This window comes from Nilaparvata lugens, chromosome 3 (assembly GCF_014356525.2).
Source record: "Nilaparvata lugens isolate BPH chromosome 3, ASM1435652v1, whole genome shotgun sequence".
Classification (NCBI taxonomy): domain Eukaryota; kingdom Metazoa; phylum Arthropoda; class Insecta; order Hemiptera; family Delphacidae; genus Nilaparvata; species Nilaparvata lugens.
Window position 1 is genome coordinate 96848651 of NC_052506.1, and position 22179 is coordinate 96870829.

The 22179-nt window shown below is 34.1% G+C and overlaps 1 protein-coding gene across 3 annotated transcripts; it reads right to left on the reverse strand.

The window, feature by feature from the left end:
• Window positions 1-2671: 2671 nt before the first annotated feature.
• On the reverse strand, window positions 2672-21996 carry LOC111050011 (coiled-coil domain-containing protein 77). Of its 3 annotated transcripts, XM_039425200.1 has the most exons (9): window positions 21905-21951; window positions 21782-21840; window positions 16275-16533; window positions 15442-15604; window positions 12752-12941; window positions 9666-9852; window positions 8194-8389; window positions 6592-6708; window positions 2672-6056 (listed from the first exon to the last, which is right to left on the reverse strand). In XM_039425200.1, the coding sequence occupies exons 3-9, from the start codon at window positions 16475-16477 to the stop codon at window positions 5856-5858; spliced, it is 1257 nt and encodes a 418-aa protein (XP_039281134.1). In that variant the 5' UTR covers window positions 16478-16533; window positions 21782-21840; window positions 21905-21951; the 3' UTR covers window positions 2672-5855. The 3 variants fall into 3 exon arrangements, with proteins under 3 accessions (XP_039281134.1, XP_039281135.1, XP_039281136.1); XM_039425201.1 differs by having other exon boundaries at window positions 16275-16553; window positions 21782-21975; XM_039425202.1 differs by having other exon boundaries at window positions 5260-6056; window positions 6592-6705; window positions 21782-21996.
• Window positions 21997-22179: the final 183 nt, after the last annotated feature.

The following is a 22179-nucleotide window of genomic DNA, read 5'->3' on the forward strand; positions in this document are numbered from 1 at the left end:
CAGCTACAGGCCAATCTCCATACCCTGCTTTTTCTCAAAGCTTTTTGAGAAAATGTTTCTGGAGAAACATATAAGAGATACATTAGATAGTGTGATAAGGCCAGAGCAGTTTGGATTTTGTGCAGGTTGTTCAACAACACTGCAACTAATGAAATTCTGCTCTCAGTTATCAGATTCTTTCAACAAGAAAGAGCACGTGGCTGCAGTCTTTATAGACTTCAAAGCAGCCTTCGACACTTTGTGGCTGGATGGACTACTCTATAAACTTTCATCTGTCTTTCCACCTTCAACAATAAGACTCTTCAAGTCATACCTTACCAATAGGTATTTTGAAGTTCACAACCGCACCCCATCTTCAGTAAACTCTTCAGCTCTCACCCCAGCAGGTGTCCCCCAAGGATCTGTGCTTGGACTTATACTCCTTCTTCATCAATGACATGCCATCTCTACCTTCAGTTCAAACAAGTCTATTTGCTGATGACACCACATTCCACTCGAGCAGCATGAATCTGAATAGGGCGGCCAGGAATGTTCGAGAGCAATTAAACCTGCTTCCATCCTGGTGTTCATCCTGGGAGGTAGAGATTAATCCAACTAAATGTGTGGCAGTCGCCTTTTCCCGAAAACTTAAACTTCCTCCCACTCTCAAAATCCATGGCCACGCCCTGCCATACCGTCAAGTACCTAGGTGTAACTCTGGATAGAACACTCACTTTCAAACAACACATTAAAGTGAAAATTCAACACTGTCGTGTGCTGTTTGTACAACTATTCCCCCTCCTTGTCACCCCTTCACTCCCCCTGAAATTTCGGCTGCTCATATTCACAGCCATCATCAGGGCATACCTGACCTATGCCGCCCCAGTCTGGTTCCCTTATCTATCGAAGACCAATAGAAAACGTCTATTTGGCCTTCAAAACAGACTCATCAGAACCATCTGCAACTTTCACTACACAGTGAATAATAGGTTACTCTATGAATATGCCAGTACCCCTCAATTACTCAACTTCATTCAGCTCACATCTCGAAAGCTTCATGATACAGCTTCTATCTCGTGGCGTACATCAATAAGGCAGATGTACGAAATACCACGACCACCTCAAACCCACAAGCCACTCCCATTTCAACAATGGTGGCCTGATTGACAGTTAGCAGTTGGGCTGTAAAAGGGCCAGCAGCTGATTGTCAGTACTGCCACTGTTCACAGTACTAAATTCCCTAGGAGAGAACCCTTCTCCATTACCACTTCTCCCAAAAAAGTAGACTTGGCAAAAAAAATCATACATATATATATACATATTTTTACTTTGAAAATTTTAGAAAATTAAATGGAAATTGAACTAGAATTAGAATATCAGATATTAATGAATATTAGAAAAAGAAAAATCAGAGAATAATAAATAAATAAAGATAAAATTGCCAAGCTCTACTGAAGGTCTTATATATCAGGAACCCCCAACTTCAGCACTGTTATTACTTTGAGCAGTCATAGAGCTCCATAGCTCAAGACACTGCCGAGTTAGGGTGCAATGACTCACCCTAACATGTTCCACCAGTAGCGTAGGAAAAAGCTAAATTCAAAGGAATAAATTAAGAAATTGAGAAAAAATGCTGTGGCATGAATGGAAGTGTCATGCAAAATTGTTTGGCAGTCAATATAGATAATGATAATAATTTATGATTTTTTAGAAGAAGAAAGTATGAAAAAATAATGATTTCAAATATGGCATCTTTATTAATTGAATCAATTTATTATTCTATTTCTGTCGTCCAGTTTCAAAAGGGGATAAGTCCAATTTTTTTTGGTTTGTACTCCGCCATTATATTCTACTTTCAGAGCTCTATCGTGTTCAAACTTTTGCAAAACGTAGCAAGTCCGTTCAGAATTCAATAGCAGAATCGTAAAATGATGCATAATGGGATATGTCCAGCTGCTATACTGCAGCAATATGGGACAAGTCCGGAAACACAACAAGCTGTTGTGTAAAACGGTGTATGTCCAGTGACAAATTATGAAGATAATGTTTTAACTGGGCTTTAATCATCATCCAAAAATAAGATAAGTCTATAATTATATTTAAAAGTTCATAAAATTAATATGAACAATTGATAATTGAGATTTAAAATTTAGGCTATACATTTTTATCTGAGATTGGCGTCATGAGTAAACAGGAAACATATATTTCTAAATTTGTTTATGTGATGTGAACGCATGATTGTGTATGCAGCATGTTGCGAGGTTATGATTATTTTCAATTAAATAGTTATTATGGAAGAATTACAGCAAGGTATCATAACTCCTGCTGTAAAAGGATAAGGCCGAAAGAAGTTGTCATGCAAATCAGAAAGGAAACTCATCAAAGAACAGAAAAAAGGTAAATATTTCCAACATTCTTTCTATTGACATAGTTTAGTTTTAAGTTCAAGTTTTTGTCCATTGTTACGTATGTAAATTTCTTGTTTGTGAAGAGTAATGTGGGATTACTCCCTCATTAACTAATATCTAATTGAAATGAAATGAAAAATTTTATGTGGAATTAGTATCACTTACTTTCTCATGTGATAGCTGTTTCACATAGCATAGTGCAAATGAACCTTTTGTAAAGCTCATTAAATTCATTACAGTACATTAAGTTGATCCTGATAATTATTCCTTTTTAAATCACCTTGTTATGCTTTATATAACAGATTAATGTAGAAAATGTTCTGAAAGGTTGGTTTGTGTTTTTTGTTCACAGACACTTAGCAAAAGGATTCCCAGAGTTACCTGACTGCAATCATCCACAACATACACATTTCAACTGCTCATCTCTTACTATGCAAGATGTTCAACGTGCACACCAGAAGTTTTATGCAGAAACAAATAAAATCAAACAAGATGAGGTCATTTTAAGGTTTTCACACGTTACATCAGTGAATAGAGTTCGCTCACGTAACAACCAATTTTCTAAGGACGTAACAATCAAGTATCAACTACCCAGGCTAGTCGGTAACCACAGTGAAATGACTACAGTTTGCAAAAAAGCAAACGCCTTTTACATATTAGTGCAATTTTAATGTTGTAAAAGTGGAGATTTTTTCATGTAATTAAAATGAAGTTTCTCTCAATGTTTTATGAACACCCGATAAGTCGTTGGATTCAGTTTTCGATTTAAATGAAGAATTTCGCTCATTATGTAACATGTTTCAGGGGGGCGGCAGTCAGAATAGTGCCTATTTAATGTATAAATCCGTCACTGCTGGATGAGAACGTCACTGAGCCTGGATTCACATGGATAATAGGCAATTGGCAGAGTGATAACAATGATTATCAATCATCTCTAGCTGTATTTACCCGCAAAAGCGTTTTTCAAATTCATTCCTGTCATTTTATAGATTTTATATAAACTTCACAAAATAATCTCCTATATGAGAGGCATGATCTAATGAGTATAAAACTATTGCTGATCCATGTCGAACTGCAATTTGAAATTGGCATCATATCTATAAATCAATAGAACTATTATTCTATAAATCAGGTACTATTAACTTATATTATTGTGTTACCTAAATAATATCAAGAACTATGATATTTAATATACTACCAAATATGAAAAACTATGATACATAGCATAATGAATAATGATATTCATAATCGTTATTAAAAAAATGTTATGATAGAAATGTTAAGACTTATAGATCTTATGCTTGGTATCTAGAACCCTTCATAGAACAAAGGACCATCAATTGCTGTTTGCACAGTATCAGTTTGAAGTAAACTTCATTTTAAACTGGATTAAATCCATATCAAGTCTCGTTTGTTATGTGAATCATTTTTAGGTTAAACCATCAGCTGATTAAATTCAGTTTAAGCTTTGACAGTGCAGACGGCAGAAGGGAGACATTCATTTTGCCAAATTTCAAATACCTAAAAATAGATGGTCAAATAAGTATTTGTCATTTGCAATTATCATCTTCTAAAGTTATTTTCGAACCATTTGGAATAATATCAACATATTGCCATTTAAAAGATAAAATTCAACCTCTATAACCTTAACTTTGGTCTTCAAAACAGAATTGAACGTAACCTGAAAAGTTCTATTCATCGACGTTTCTGTAACAAATTAATATCTTGTATGGCCAATCAGAAGGGTAAGAAGAGAAAAACGAAGGGAAATCTTGGAACCGCCATCTTGAATCCAACTTCATTTTCTAAGTGTGAGATACATGAATATAATAATGATACAGTAGTATCGATACTTTATGGACTCTTTAAAATGGAATACATTCTTACTCAAAAATTCAAAAATGAAGAATATGTTAATCATCAATAGGCCTATCATACACGCTCAAGAAGAACCTATGCACTTCAGCAACACAGAAGACAATTCTTTGAAAAACGTCCTTCCTACATGTGTGCTAAGTACTTTAACCAGTTACCTATTATTATCCGAAAGAAGGATGGTGCGGATTTCAAGAAGGAATTGAAAAGATATTTTATTTCAACTAGCCCATTTTCAATAAAAGACTTTCTGAGATGATTATTGTAAATTATTTCATTTTTATCTTGACACTATATATATTGTGTAAATGCAATGATAAATAATAAGGAATTAATTGATTGATTGAAAGAATTGAGTGACCTTGCTGGCTCAGAGTTTTCAGGTCGCATCTGACCAATTTTAGGGCCTCTGACATGACCTAACGACTGTTATTAGGCAGCCGGACCGAGCGCTTAACGTGTCCATCCGAAACACAGGAGTGGCCCGAGAAAAGTATCATGCCCGGACCTGGATTTGAACCCGGGACTCTGAATTATAAAGCCAATTATAATTCATTAGACTACGGCCACTCACTACGACTATGATACATGATTTCGATACATAATTTCAAGAGAAAATGAATGGTGAAAGGCACACATGATATCTCAAGCCGTTTCAAAGTTATTGAAATTAAAAAATACCAATAAATCATACAAGAATGAAATAAATGAGTACATTGAAAATCGAAAAAATGCTAAATATCAGATTTCACTCCACTAAATGTCAATAAACACTTTAGTAACATCTATCATTAACATTTTTAACAGAAAAGTTTGATCTGTCAGATTTTTAAGCATTTATTTCATTTTTTATGATTTATTGGTATTTTCAAATGCGAATAACATTGAAACGGGTTGATATATCGATGAACGGTGTTCGTCATTCATCATAATTATAAAAAATGTAGTTGGATTAAAGTTGGCGGTTCCAAAATGACGGTACAAAATTTTGAGGCGACAGAAAAGTATTTTTTTATAAAAATAGGATCCCCAAAGAAACATATTGTCAAATTATCCTTGTAACAGAAATATTAAGCTGTTTTCATACTTTTCACCAACTCTGTGAATGTTTTCGTTCATAATATGTTTTGTTCAAGTTGAACATTGTATTCGATTTGAATTAATTTGTTTTGGCTAATTAGTTTAATTGCCGAATTCATGGCTTATTTGGTTTGAAGAATGTTCTAAAATGATAAACTTGAATGATCCAAGATTTGAAAAAAGTTGCAGTAGACACTGAACGTGAAAATCGATTGTTTTCGTCCCAACTGCCCATTTCATCTTATGCTTATTCACGACCGAGCAAGTCTGTTGTAATTAATCATGTTAGACACCCGACAATCTATTTCTTTGTTGGGGACAGTCAGTTCAATTCTAATGGACAGAGAAACAATTTCCTGATCTCATATTCGATTTACACCTAATGATCGAATTCCTGCAGGAATACCAGACATACCCTATAAAAGTGTCATAGCTAACTTATTACATTGAAAATTCATTCATAATGTTGAAGGAAGGCTGAATGGCTTACTACGTGAATACTTCCAGAAGGTTTCAGCTTTTGGTACGTGAGCCAGGATCACTGTGTAGTTGTGAGTAATTGGTGAATACTTTTCGTTCCAACGTCTGTACGCGGTTTTGAAGAAATTTTATATCATTCCTAAATCCTTCGGCATCTAGTAATCTTCTTCTTTTTTCCTCTTCACACTTGTCTTTGAAATATTTCACTTGGTTCACCATTTTGGAGTTCTTATCCTGAAAAACATCAAAATCATACACTATTGGAAAATATCTTTTATATACTAATAGACGTCAATAAACTACATTTTTTTCTAATTTTCTAATGTCTGCAAGATGAAGATCGCCTAGCTAACTGCCCCTGGTATAACTAGATATACACGGATTTTTTGAAAGCAATAGTTCACATGCTCAAAATGTTTGCCAGCAACTTTCTTTCAAGGTGATATAATATAATTGGTTCTTGAAGGTAATGATTTTAAGTACATAAAATAATATAAAATTTTTATATTCCTTTTTTACAGGGCCATTAGTTAAAATAGGCAAAGAAAGTAGACGGTATGAGAATTTTCAAGTGATTAACTTTCTTGCTCAATGGAGAAATTAAAAGTTGAAGTTAGTGATGCCATATTATGGATATTTATGAAATTAACTTTTGATATTTTTAAAGTATATGGACTGGTCTCCACTAAAGCGAGATTACATGAAACCTCAAGGTATTGTAAATTCTTGGAATTCAACTGTCAATGTTAGATGAATAAACGGTAATTACCTTAAGCTGTAATTTATTCTTTTCCATTGAATCTTTCAACCTCTCCAATTCACCTTCTAAAGTAGTACTCTGTTCCTGATACATATTAACAAGATCATCTTTCTTGCTTAGCTGCTTCTGAAAAAAACAAGATGGTATCAAAATAATCACAGTGACATCAAGATGCTTCTAGATGCCATATTATACATATTTATGAAATATATTTTTGAGGTGCCAAAGAAAAAACAGCTCTGACAAGCAATCCCAGCCTATCCAGGTTATCAGTCAACAGGACTAGTTTGCAACAGTAGTGAAGAAAGTGTGCAAAATGGTTAAACACAGTTACATTAAATTTTGAGTGCGGAGTGTACGGTAATCAGAAGGAGGCGACTCACGATACAGTAATTTCTACTCCAAGGGTGAAAACAAATTCTCTGTTGAGCGAAAAATTTAGTAATAAGCTTGGTTGTAAAAAAATTCTTTCAAATTTAAACCGTGATAACCGAGATCGCCTTCCGCTAAAATCAATGCTAATCATAAGGTAGAATGAAGTTAGTCCAGTGGGTTATTTTTTCATCTATCTATCTATATATATATATATACAGTATAATATATAAAAGCGAAATGGCACTAACTGACTGACTGACTCTCTCACTCACTCACTCGCAGAACTAAAAATCTACCAGACCAAAAACGTTCAAATTTGGTAGGTATGTTCACTTGGCCCTTTAGAGGCGCACCAAGAACGGATTTGGAAAAATTTCCAAAGAAACGCACAAAATCTGCGTTTTCCAGCGTTTTCTCAGATTTATCGAGAACAAATTAACAGAAATTGTTCAAATTTAGTACAGAAGCTCAGCTAGGGTGTAATAATGTTGTGTTAGAAGGAATTTGCAATAAAGTCAAAGATACGCCAAAAAATTTGGTGATGAAGTGACTTTAATATTTCATCAAGGATACGCCCAAAATCAGCGGTTTTCCAAGGTTTTTCTCAGCTTTTCTGCGTTTTCTCAGTACTGTTACTTTCTGATGGAATGAAGCATGCTCAAATAAAAAATGCAGGCGAGCGAAGCGAGCCCGCTGATCTCATTTTTGGACGATCCAGGCGGGGGTCCAGGGGGCGGAGCCCCCTGGCTAGACAGATATGGCGAGCGAAGCGAGCCTGACGGCTAGTTTTCAATCATTTTTAACTAGTCATCTACATGTTACTGTTTCTCAATTACAGATCACTATTTTTCAATCACATGTGATTACTTCTTGAATAAAAATGACTGTTCTCATTTACATCTGATGTTTTCTGAATTACAAATGACTACTTTCGAATACAATTGAAATTTTCTCAAATTTTATTTATACAGTACTTTCTGATACAATTAGAAAATTGTCGGGTTGTAGGGTTGTAGCTAGATTAATATTCTGATTGTTTCGTGATACTGTACTAAGTGATTCGTGATACGTGATTCTGTACAGAGAGAATCTCTTTTTTATCCATTAAATAAATCAGTGGAACAAACTATTTTATTACAAACCATAGGAGCAATAATAAAAAACTAAATGAAAATGAAACCGATAGAATCTACATGTATGTACCGTACGTATTTTGAGAATAACATAGTAAGTTACCTTGAGCGCTGAAACTTGAGATGCTATATGCTGATGATTCCGCGAAGGCACGTGAAGAAGTTGATGAATAGATTCAATACTTTTCAAAAGTTCAGCCCTCTCATCTAACCAAACAGATTCCCTGGCCTGATGACGTTTCTCCATGTTTATAAATCTCCAAGATTCATCACAAACTTTCGACTGAAGAGATTTTAGCCTGAAAAGATTAAAATCGCAAGTTACCACAGAAAAGCATTGTAGTAATGATTGGAAGCGAAATATACTAAATATGAGCCTCTCATTGAAATATATTCTTAAGCTTTGGCCTGGCGAAATTTCAACTAAAATGTCTTTTTAGAGAAGATTTTTAGAGAAGAATAGTGAAAATTACATGAAAAAATATATACTAGTGACCCCCTGGGTTGAACTCGCACAAGATCTGTTGTAGGTAATCTTTAAAACCCACAACTTTTAATTATACAGAGTTGATGAAAATTATGAAAACAGCTAAATATTTCTCTTGCAAGAATAATTCTATAGTAGGTTTCATTGGAGATTCCTATTTGGAATTAAAAAATACTGAATAATTATTATTAAACGAAAATCCCAATTAAATGCTGTAAATCATCTTGATGACTTCTGCTACTGCAAATATTGACAACAGGGTAAACAGCTAGATGTAATTTTTCAATTAATTAAAATGGAATTGATTGGAATTTTCTTTTAATAATAATTATTCATTAATTTGCATTTGAACAAATGCAACTTACAATTTATTTCCATCTGAAAAATTATTACTCTTCAAATATTAATCTGTCGCTTCAACATCTTCGACCCTCATATAAATCCAAATTCAATTTTTAAATGAAAGGTGGTCATGTTATACATGATTTCGATACAGAGTTCCAAGAGAAAATGAATACTCTTCAATGTTTCTTTCCATTAAGAACTGCTTGATGATCACTTTGAAATACTTAAATTACGACGAAAATAAATTGCGATAACCGCACATTGATATATCAATCCGTATCATTCAGTTGATGCAAACATTGTAGTTCTCTAGATGTTACACTATAGATTGGCCATGACTGAAATTGTTGTCAGCTCCGAAATAGCCTCAGCTGATGTTATTAATGAATGAATGAACGGAAAAACTGTAGTTATTGAATGCAATGAATTCTTCAGCTGACTAAATTATAAATAATACCATTTTTTTTCTTATGCACTTTCAATGCTATTTTTATATCCTGAAAAAAGACGAAGGAGTGAGTCAATTTTGTTGTCCAACGAACTTGACCCGTAAAAAGGTTCGAAGAATACGTGTTCAAAATTTGAAGCTGATTGATCAATTCTTTCTAAAGATGCTGTAGAACATACAAACAGACGGACAACGACTTTGGCCTTCAGTAAGTCAAGAGTGAGAACTCGCTAACGCTCGTTATAAAACATAACAATATTTATCAGTGCACTAATAATATTATAGAGATACTCACATTTTATTGGAATGTGCAATCTGGTTTTGTAATCTTTTTCTTTCTTCTTCCCATTCTTTTTGTCTTAAATCGCGATCAAGAAGTAGAGAATGAATTTCATCACGATACAACTCACTCTGTTCCTCCCATTCCGCTATTAAAGCTTCTACTTTAAGCTTTTCCATTTCATCTCGACTCTCCGTCAGATCTTTAATGAAAAGAAATGAATGAATACAAACATATAAATAAAATAAATAATACATAACTGTTATGATTAAAACTATTAAACTATTTTCTATCGGGATTCCAATTTGAAGAGTGTTAATTTCCAAATTCTTTCCTAACTATATATTACTTCTCAATTTTTCATTTCTCAATACTAACAAAGAATCAGTTATGCACTGTACGTGAGCAGTTTTAAGGATCATTCATCTGCACCACACTTTTGAAAACTCTTCACTGGTGTCATTTTTGAAAGTTTTCGATACAATCAAAATGGGAAATTTCAAAGAAAAGCCCTTTCGTTTGATCATCTCATCAAATCACCCACGCACTTTCTATTACCCATTACCTATTAATTTGGTTTGTAATCAAAGGCTGTGCTCCATGCTTTTGGAAACTTCATACTGGTTTTTCTAAATCAATTTTATCATTTTTACTTCTTGAGATATGAGCGCCTGAAGTTGAAATCTTGAGGTAAATCAATTGATAGCAAATTGGTAGCAAATAAATTTATGGATTTTTGAGGATACATTCTGCAAGATATTGTTAATCTAATGACATGTTTGATGTGTGATTTCTCAGAATATCAATTCAACGGAAATTTATTCAATCCCGCCAACTTTAAGCGCTCCTATATCTCAAGAAATAGAAATGATAAGATTAGTTTAGAAAACCAGTAGAAAGTTTCCAAAAGAATGGTGCATAGCCTATAATTAGAAACTTGTTCCCTTTCCAATCTTACAGATTCGACCAAAATCATGTAACAATGATGTTATTTTTAGGAGCATCGAGTAAATAAATACAGACAATGGATATGCAGGGTACAGAGCATACCTGTATTCCAGATAAGGGCAAAAATCTACAAATTAAGATAGCACCCATTTTATTGATGTCAGTAAAAACTAGCAGAATCTATGACACCTAGAGCTCGGCGAGACACTATAGACGCGTAGGCCTACATATCTATAAGTCCAATCCACGATTACAAAATGAGACCAAGGATTTTACATTGGATAACAAATTAAGACGTTGTTTACAAGCATAATAGCTCAACAGTTATTCTTGTGAATAGATGGCTTCAATATCATATCATTACACTTGAATTGATAATAAATTTGAAAAATTTAGTAGTGATCAACTATTTGTAAACTGTGAAGACCAAAACCTTGTAATGCATAGCGTAATTATGCCAATTTTTACTGCGGATTTAAAAAAATGCACGTCCACATAAACTTTTTTCCTATGCGTGGGTAATAGGAAGTGAGTGGGTGATGAGATGATAAAACGTCCGGCGGTAGGTCGGTAGGTACGTCAAACCCAAGAGCTAGGTGGTGCAAACCGACTGAAGTTTATAACGATTCTATTTTTATTAGCATTGATTTGGTGCAATATCTACTGTTCCTTCCAACAATTGAATGTTTGAATTATTTGAGGAAAAACAAAGCAAATACACTAAGAAGCGTCTTACAATGACTATGATTACAAAGTTAAACCTGAAGAATGATTTACTGATAAAAAACAATACTAATAATTGATCAATGTTAATTCTTTATAATAACTTCTCAAATATTTCATTTTCCTCCAAAACTAAAATCAAGATTAGAATGAATTTCTCACCTTTTATGACTTTACTTTTGTTTTTTGTTTTCTCCATACTTCTTTTCATAGAAATTTTCGAGTTATTAGTTGTTTTGTTTGGAATTATGGTAACGTTAGGATCAGTGCATATGAACGTTATGAAATCATTCGGTAGTCCAGTAAATGAAAGTACTGTGTCCAGTTTCTTTTGGTAGTCCAACTGCGCCAGCTGAAAGTTTAACATTGCAAACTATTATTTAATTATGTTTCCTGATTTTACAACACATGGAAATTTATTCAATCCCGCCAACTTTAAGCGCTCCTATATCTCAAGAAATAGAAATGATAAGATTAGTTTAGAAAACCAGTAGAAAGTTTCCAAAAGAATGGTGCATAGCCTATAATTAGAAACTTGTTCCCTTTCCAATCTTACAGATTCGACCAAAATCATGTAACAATGATGTTATTTTTAGGAGCATCGAGTAAATAAATACAGACAATGGATATGCAGGGTACAGAGCATACCTGTATTCCAGATAAGGGCAAAAATCTACAAATTAAGATAGCACCCATTTTATTGATGTCAGTAAAAACTAGCAGAATCTATGACACCTAGAGCTCGGCGAGACACTATAGACGCGTAGGCCTACATATCTATAAGTCCAATCCACGATTACAAAATGAGACCAAGGATTTTACATTGGATAACAAATTAAGACGTTGTTTACAAGCATAATAGCTCAACAGTTATTCTTGTGAATAGATGGCTTCAATATCATATCATTACACTTGAATTGATAATAAATTTGAAAAATTTAGTAGTGATCAACTATTTGTAAACTGTGAAGACCAAAACCTTGTAATGCATAGCGTAATTATGCCAATTTTTACTGCGGATTTAAAAAAATGCACGTCCACATAAACTTTTTCCTATGCGTGGGTAATAGGAAGTGAGTGGGTGATGAGATGATAAAATGTCCGGCGGTAGGTCGGTAGGTACGTCAAACCCAAGAGCTAGGTGGTGCAAACCGACTGAAGTTTATAACAATTCTATTTTTATTAGCATTGATTTGGTGCAATATCTACTGTTCCTTCCAACAATTGAATGTTTGAATTATTTGAGGAAAAACAAAGCAAATACACTAAGAAGCGTCTTACAATGACTATGATTACAAAGTTAAACCTGAAGAATGATTTACTGATAAAAAACAATACTAATAATTGATCAATGTTAATTCTTTATAATAACTTCTCAAATATTTCATTTTCCTCCAAAACTAAAATCAAGATTAGAATGAATTTCTCACCTTTTATGACTTTACTTTTGTTTTTTGTTTTCTCCATACTTCTTTTCATAGAAATTTTCGAGTTATTAGTTGTTTTGTTTGGAATTATGGTAACGTTAGGATCAGTGCATATGAACGTTATGAAATCATTCGGTAGTCCAGTAAATGAAAGTACTGTGTCCAGTTTCTTTTGGTAGTCCAACTGCGCCAGCTGAAAGTTTAACATTGCAAACTATTATTTAATTATGTTTCCTGATTTTACAACACATGCAAATCTATTCACAACATATTCTTCAATAAAATTATAATCTTTATATGGTTTCCCCCACAAACCAAAATTGTAATATGTGAACTCATCAATTGTATCTACAGATTTTTACCACTAATGGTTTTGTACCTCAAAATAATAATAGGATGATAAAAAAATGTAGTATTATAATGTGAAAGTCATGCTACTGACACCATACTTTCATTTCGATTAACTTCATACAAATACATGGATTTGGAGTTCTCAAAAGTATTTCTATACAATTCTAGGAATAACCGATGGTTAAAATTTCATTTTTGATAAAGATATCAATGGAGACAAATCAAATATAAAATTGTTAATTTCAATACATTCATAGAATTTAGTAGGCCCTACCATAAATTTGGCAAGTAACTGTAATTCCACTAGTAGTTACACTCAATAGGCTATTATTGGCTACATGATTGACACCATAGAGAAAGGTTACGGTACGTTAATAGGGATAGGGCACTACGCCATGCCCAAAGGATTTCACTGTCAATTCAAACCAGTCGTCCACGAAGTTCTTTCAGTTGAAGCTATGACACGCTAGTCGTATCGTACCGTTCAAACACATACATTTCTAAATCTCTAGTTCAAGAAGTTGCACAGAGACAGAGTCACTAACAACGGTTTGAAATTCTGCCTTTACTCGTTAAATTTGTTCCATTGAAGTGACTTAATGGTATGTTATGTTAATATGGCAATAAACTTTCTATTCTTGTAGGGTATGCTTATTCTATGATGGCACATAAGATAAACTGTGAGTAGTGATGTGGTCGGGAATATTCCCAGAGAGAAGGAACTTCGCAACTTTCTCGAATTCACCCCTCACTTATCTTTTGAAACAAATAAGTTTCTAGCATTTCGGAAATTGAATATTCTCTGATCGAGATATCTTGACGTTGACAAACAAAATAATTAATTAAAAAATAACTATAGGTTCGATAAAAATGATCTGCATACCAATAGAGAGAAGATATTCCCCGTTATTTTTATATAAAAGTATTACTCATAACAACATCCCATAATTCTAAGAAAATAAATTCCAAACAAAAACATAATTACGCAGTTTTCAATTTAAACAAAAATATACTCATTTTCCTTTTAACCATTCAACCCTAAAACTTTGTCAGCACTACAAATAACAATGATCAGATGTTTACTGGGTGTGGAAGAGTTCCTCACGCGTAGTCCGATGTAATAAAGCGAAGATCTGGTAACTGAAACTCATTTTCTTCATGTATCAGAGAGTTGTAATAGCCTATTTCAAGTTTACAAGTATACAAGTACATTGAGTTGTAATAGCCTATTTCAAGTTTACAAGTCATATTGTATACAAGTTTACAAGTATATTATTGGGTTGTAATAGCCTATTTTAAGTTTACAAGTCATATTGAACTTACCGGTTTTGGAAGGGCGTTGCACGAAGAAGGGAAGGAGCAGAAGGGTGGGGATAGCGTCATTTGACGTGCAGTTTTAGTGTGAGCAATGGCTTGGTCAGGACAACATCATGCGTTCGTAGTTGAAGAGTTTATTAAAAACGGTGGCTCCGTGATCACAGCACAGCGTGCGTTCCGTTTACATTTTGCAATTGGTTGATCCCATTCCCACTGGACCAATAATCAGGAATTGAGTATCAAATTTTAGAGCAACATCATCAGCATTAAAAACAAGACCACAAGGCCGAATTAGGACGTCAACGTCAACGGATAACGTGGATGGAGTGCGGGCTTCAAATCAACAATCCGCTCGGCGTTCTGTTCGGAAACATGCCGCTTTACTAGGATTATCTTTCAGTAGTGTCCGCAGAATACTGCATATAGGTAGACCTTAAATTTTACCCATACAAGATTCAAGTAGTGCAAGAATTAACAGTTAGAGACTTAGACACACGATCAAATTCATGCCACGACATTCAGCAAATACCCCGCACTGCTGTTTTGATCTTCAGTGATGAGGCACATTTTCACCTCGCTGGAACTGTTAACAAACAGAATTTTCGATACTGGGTTGAGAATAACCCACGAAACCTGCACGACACAGCCCTAGGGTCCCTATTTTTTGAAGAAGATGGTCAAGTCGCACGTTGTGCTGTGATCACGGAGCCACCATTTTTAATTAACTCTTCAACTACGAACGCACAATGTTGTCCCGACCAAGCCATTGCTCACACTAAAACTGCATGTCATGGCGCGTCTAATGACACCATTCCCACCCTTCTGCTCCTTCCCTTCTTCGTGCAATGCCCTTCCAAAACCGGAATGTTTAATATGATTCACCCTGTATTATTCAAGTTTTGTTTTTTACTACGGAATAATGATATATTGTTTTAGGGTTTTGGGCAAAATATTTATTTGATTAATACAATCAAACTCAAATTATATATATAACCTAGGTCTAAATTAATTCATTAAATACTCACTCTCAATCGATCATTTTCAGCTGACAATTGAAGAACATGCTCTCTCTCCTGATACAAGAAAACTTGAAGATCACTGACAGTTTTTTTCAGTTCTGAAACTTCGTCAGTTCTTTTCAATAGTTCTTCCTGTGTAGTCCAATCTTTATCACAAACTTTCTTACATCTGTAAAAAAAATACCATTCGGCTATCAAGTCGGAGTACAATCAAAGGAATAATTACTAAAATTCTATTTCTTGAAAATTGGATCAAAGTTCTTTAATAGTCTTATTGTATAAAATTTTCAAATGAAAATAGTTGACCGAGCGAAGTGAGGTCTAAGATTCAAGTCGACGGTTTGGCATTTCTCTTAATGTTTAAATGTGTATATGTTGTGCATTTACGGCGAAACGCAGCAATAGATTTTCATGAAATTTGACAGTTATGTTCCTTTTTAAATTTCGCGTCGACGTATATACAAGGTTTTTGGAAATTTTGCATTTCAAGGATGATATAGAAGGAAAAAGGAGCCTCCTTAATACGCCAATATTACAGTAAAAATTAGACTATAGAATTATTCATCATAAATCAGCTGACAAGTGATTACACAAATGTGTGGAGAAGCCAGTCTATTGCTGTATTTCTATAAGGTCTATAGTTTCAATCAGGTACTTGTGGATGAGAATACTGCGTAAGGTCTACTGTTCACAGACTACTAGTTTACTTCTACTTGATTTACAAAAATGAAATCAAAATGAACATTTATTGAAAACCTGCATAAAAATTGACAGTTTCAATGTTTCACTTTCATTTCATATTCAGGATTAAATGCATTCATGACTGAGACAATACTGACCTTTCTAACTGAGCTTCTAGATCCCTCTCATATTTCCGCATATCTTCGATTTTTGATTGGTAGTGAAGTATCATAATACGTGATGGTTTCATCTGCTGAATGTGGTCGTCAACATCGTAAATGGAATAATTGGAATCCATCTTTTGACAATCCGGTTTGGTTGTACAAGTTCCAATTTCATCGCTTTCCGTGTAATCACTCATAATTACAATTTATAGACTTTTTGAGATTCTAAGTGTTATGAAACATTCTTCAAAAACTGCAACAATTTGTAGAAGACTGTTAAAAATAAGATAAGTTGTACACAAGCAAAAAATGATAAAATTCTACATGCAAATGCCAGTAATTCAGGGGTTTCCGCAATGCAGGGGTTTTAATATGTGTATACAAATATTACTTTTACTTTTACCACCTATATCATTGAGATCAGGGGCACGTCAGGTAAGGTAGGAGGGTGAGGTCAGGGTATCAGTGGAATCTCCGTTGAGCGCTTAGCTCCATGAATTCTTGTATTGAATACAGAGGGTTCTCAGTCAGATACTTTTTGAATTGGTTTTGACATTCAATTTGTTTGAGGTCATCCGGTAGACAGTTGAGAAATTTACACCCTGAGGAATCTGGCTGTTTTTGTGATTTTTGTAGTCTGTTGTAGGGAATTCAAGATCATTTTTTCTTCTTGTGTTGTGCTCGTGGATATTCTTCTGTGAGATTTGTCTGCTTTGAATTTTTTTATATGTATTATTGCTTTAAGTATGTATAGAGATATTACAGTGAGGATCCTATCCTGTATGAAGTATGGTTTGCAGTGTGTATCGTGTGGTAAACCATTTATTATTCTTATTATTTTCTTTTGGAGAATTAATACTTGCACAATGTAGGTCTGCAGGGCTGCTCCCCATGCTATTATTCCATAGCCCATGCATTTCTCATGTATTTCCATTGTTCATTCTTGGATGACGTCACAAGATGGCGAACGGTAATGAGAAATCTGATTGTGGCTCTTGTAAAAAAGTTGTGAAAGATAAGGATAATGGGCTTTTTTGTGAAGGAATGTGTGGTGAATGGTACCATATAGAGTGTGTGAATATTGCTACGAGTGATTATTACGGAATAATATCTATGGGTGAAAATATCACTTGGTATTGTGACATGTGCAAGCACAAGGTAAGAAGTCTTATTACTAAATATATTTCAAATTCTAAAGAAAATAATACCGATGCAAAGTCAAATGAAGCTGCTCAAATTAGTGTGATATTGAATGAACTTTCAAAAATGAATAAAAATTATATTCAGCTTAATAGTCGTGTTGAAAAAATTGAAAAATCAAATAGGTTAGAAAATACAGATTTGAACATGCCGGTTATTAGCTCTGATAGTGATGCTGCTGTCGTGATAGTGCCTGCTGATAATGACTCTGCAGCTACAATCTTATCTGCTCAACCAGTCAATCGTGGAATTTCTGTAGGAAATGATGATAATAATAAAAATCTAGTTGAAAATAAAAATAAACCTAATGAAGTAGGCGTAACATGGAGTATGGTTGCAAAAAGTAAACCTAAAAATAAAATAACTCAAAACAATACAGGAGGTAGGTTGAATGTTACGGAAAAGAAAAATAATTATGTAATACAAAGAAATAAACCGATAGTGGGTACAAATGACAAGGAAAATTGCATTAGTGGTGCAAAGAAAGCTTGGTATCACCTTGGTAAAGTAAAGCAGGGAACCACTTCTGATGATGTGAAAAAGTTTCTTAAAGATGAATTCCCAAGTGTTGATTTTATTGTTGAAAAATTGGACAGCAAAGGATACAACTGTAGCTTCAAATTGGGTGTAGAATTTACGTATAGAAACGTAGTGAATGATTCAAAATGTTGGCCAAAAAATGTAACACTAAAGCGTTTTATATTCAGAAGACAAAACGTACAAATAGAAAAGTAGATTTTGTAAATAAAAATGACGTAATTACTGATTGTAATGAAATAAATCATTTGACTTCCTCGCATTGTGAGGAAAAAATTGTAAATAGAAATGTTTTACGTATATGTTTTTTGAATATTAGATCTATTTTTAACAAGGTTGAGAAATTGGAGGTTGAGTTGATTGAATTGAAACCGGATATTTTGGCGTTCGCTGAGACTTGGTTGAACCAGGATAAAGATAAAGTTTTTAAAATACATGGATATGATAAAGTAGCAGTAGCAAATAGAAAAAAATCAAATGGTGGTGGAGTTGCTATATATTTGAAACAGAGCTTGAGCATGAAATCATACCCATTGCTATATGAAGATATCATGACTGAAGGGGTGTTTGAGGGTAGTGCATGTATTTTCAAAAGTGCTGAATATAAATTCGTATTTCTTGTTGTGTACCGTCCACCGCATGATAATAATTTCTACAATTTCATTGAAATATTGGAGCAATTGTTGAACCAACTCGAAAGTTTGAATGTTCCTATTTTAATATGTGGAGATATGAATATCGATGGCAATATTGATTCTGTATATAGAAGATGGTTTTTGATGTGTTGGAATCCCACAAATTGTTGAATGTTATAAAAATGAACACTAGAGTGACTCCAAATGTATCAACACAAATTGATTATGTACTGATAAGTGAGAACATAAAACAAGTACAAAGCGGCTGTATAGACACACCCTTGTCTGATCATAGATGGCTTTACATAGATATAGATGTGCATGTTAATACCAAGTTATGCATGAAAATAGAGAGAAATAGAATTACAAGACTGGGTATGGACGAATTCTTTGGAAGACTTGGCATGATTAAATGGATGGACATGGATGGTGAAAAGTCTTGTGACGAATTGTTCAATAAATTTTATAACGATTATAGATACTGTTTTGAAATATGTTTTCCAAAAAAGATCTATAAGATTAATAACTCATTTGATATGAGTTGGATTGACAATGACATATTATTGTCAAAAGAAAAATTAAAAGAAATGTATTGGAGGACTCGGCAAGTTGGTGATGAGAGAGCTAAGTTGGAGTATTGTAATGCAAAGAGACAGCACTCACAATTGGTTTCTGGTAATAGGAGGGCATTCTACCGAGATAAAATAATAAAGTCAAGAAATATCAGCAAAGAGTCATGGAGAGTTGTTCAGTCTGACAAAGGATACTTTCATCCATAATAATATGAGGTTGAAAATAGACGATGAGCCAGTTAATGATCCCATTAAGATTGCACAAGAGTTCAATAAATATTTCTATGAGGAGGTAAAGAGCCTTGTTGGTGATGAATTACACAATCAAGATATTATAGAGGATGTTTGCGAGCAAATCGATGGTCGTCAATTTCAATTAAGATCAACTTGTGCCGATGAAGTGATTGAAATTATTGATAGAGTGTGCAATAAACCAAGTGCTGGAGTTGACAATATCCCATGTAGACTAGTTAAAGCCTCAGCGCATATTATAGCTGAACCTTTGTCGTTGATTATTAATAAGTCATTTGAAGAAGGGAAGTTTCCAGAAGCGATTAAAACATCTAAACTGGTCCCAATATATAAAAAGAATGAAAAAGATGTAGTAAGCAACTATAGACCTGTAGCTGTACAATCAGTCTATTCCAAAGTTTTTGAAGTTGCTTATCTGGACAGATTGATTCCATATTTGGAGCAACACCGATTGATAAGTGGTAGAAAATTCGGATTCCGTAAGAAAAAAAGCACAGCAGATGCAATTTTTGCCTTATTAACTGCAGTGTACGATAAAGTAGATTGTACGGACGAGGTGTACACAATATTCTACGATATGACCAAGGCATTCGATTGTGTTAATCACAGAAGGTTGAAGCTAAAACTTGTCAAGTATGGAATCACAGGAAAACCCTTGGATTGGATAATGACTTACTTGGAAAACCGACAACAACTGGTCACTGTGAGTCACATGGGAAAGGATAATGTTATTCGACATATAAGATCACAAGTGCAACAGGATGTTAACATAGGAGTGCCGCAAGGCTCAAATATGGGTCCAGTTCTTTTCCTGCTTTTTGTGAATGATCTTCCAACTTCAGTACAAGCGGGGGAGATTTGGATGTTTGCAGATGATGTGTGTCACCTCTTGGTAGACAGGAATTCTTCTGAAGCAATAAAGAAAACGCAACAAGGTTTGAATGAGATGAGTATATGGTGCACAGAAAATAAGCTGGTACTAAACCAAAAGAAAACGTGTGTGATGCAGTTCCATAATGTTAAGAAAAGAGACTTTAGTCCACGTTTGCGCATTGGTGATCAACACTTGCAATTGAATGAAAATGCCAAATACTTGGGAGTACACATTGCTGACAATCTACGTTGGGAAGAACACATTAATAATGTTGCTAAGAGATTAAACGTAGTGTGTTGCCTTGCACGTCGCCTGCAGAAAGTAGTGGACACTGAAGTATTGATGAAAGTTTATTATGGCTGCTTCCACAGTGTTTTAACATATGGCATCATATTCTGGGGAAATTGCACAGAAGCAGAAAGAGTATTCTTACTGCAAAAAAGAATAGTCAGAATTATAAGTGGTGCACACTATATTGAACATTGCAAACCAATATTCAGGAAGTTACAAGTGTTAACATTAACGGATGTGTACATAATGGAGTCAGCGACAACAATCCTGAAATATCCTGATCATTTTGAAAGAAACTCCAGCATCCACCACCACAATACTAGGCAGAGAGGGAACGTCCACATAGATAGACAACGGACAACACTAGCCTTGAATAGTACGAGGAATGTAGCCAGCAGGGTGTTTAACAGGCTCCCCTTAGACATAAGGAGGTATAGTGATCTTGCAATCTTCAGAAAATCTTTGAAGACATATCTGCTGGAAAAGAACTACTATTCCATGAAAGAGTTCTGGGAGGACGTCTGACCTCAAGTTGAATCGGACAAACGACGACCACGGCTGCAAAGCTTCCAGTGGGATCATCACAAGTATGCAAGTAAGTATGCATGTGTGATGCAAATAGCGAGTAGTAAGCCATCAGAGCAGTTTTTTTGTCAGCTATTGCCTTTATAGGTTTGATAGCATAGAGGGCCAACTTTTCAATGTGTTTATCCCATGTTAGGTGTGCATCAAGTGTAATTCCCAAGAATCGAGCTGTATCTGTCACCTCTTCATCAGTATCTAGTTGGTTTTCGGTTGCTGATCTTGTATTGAAATTTATTACTGTACTTTTGGATGTGTTTATATTGAGTTTTAGGTTTTAGGTATTCTATACCGTACTAGATTTTACTCCATTTACTTAGCCTAATACTACAAAGTAATCATAGCTATTAGGCTAGTAGCTTTTTTCATTTTTTGACGTCCTTAGGGTTACTGAAAACACAGTATCGACTTTATTAAAAAATTAATATTGAATAAACCTAAATTAACTAGGGTAGGTACTCGCAACGCGCCATGTCTGACTTAAAATTTGAACAATGGTATTTAGACTCAATTTGTAAGAATTTTATTAATTTGAAAAATCAAAAACCAATAACTTACCGAGTCTTAGCAAACAAACAACCTCTTTTAGTCAAGTACCATGTTCCCTACAAACCAATATTCAAATCTAACTTGTAACATAGCCTACGCATCTTAATTATTATTAAAATATAATTTTTCAATTTTCAATTCCAATCACAATAGAACAAACAACAATGAACAAAATCAAACGGAAACAAAATTCAATTTTTTCAGCATGGAGCATGTCTGAATCCATTGCCTTCTAGATGATGATAATGATGAGATCAATTTTTCAAAGTGTTATATTGTACCTATTATTTATTTTCCAGGAATTAAAAATATCTTCAAAATGTGGATTGCATCTAAAGTCTTTCAAAGAATTATTGCGTACACTATTTTTTTTTAATTATGATTCTACGTTATGAAAGCTTGCTTTA

Excerpts from the sequence above, each read along its gene's own strand:
- LOC111050011 (XM_039425201.1), bottom strand. The coding sequence starts at position 16,477 with ATGAGTGATTACACGGAAAGCGATGAAATTGGAACTTGTACAACCAAA. Across the intron at positions 15,605-16,274 it reads CTAGAAGCTCAGTTAGAAAG|ATGTAAGAAAGTTTGTGATA; the intron begins GTCAGTATTGTC and ends TTTTTTTTACAG. Across the intron at positions 8,390-9,665 it reads ATTGCACATTCCAATAAAAT|GCTAAAATCTCTTCAGTCGA; the intron begins GTGAGTATCTCT and ends TAATCTTTTCAG.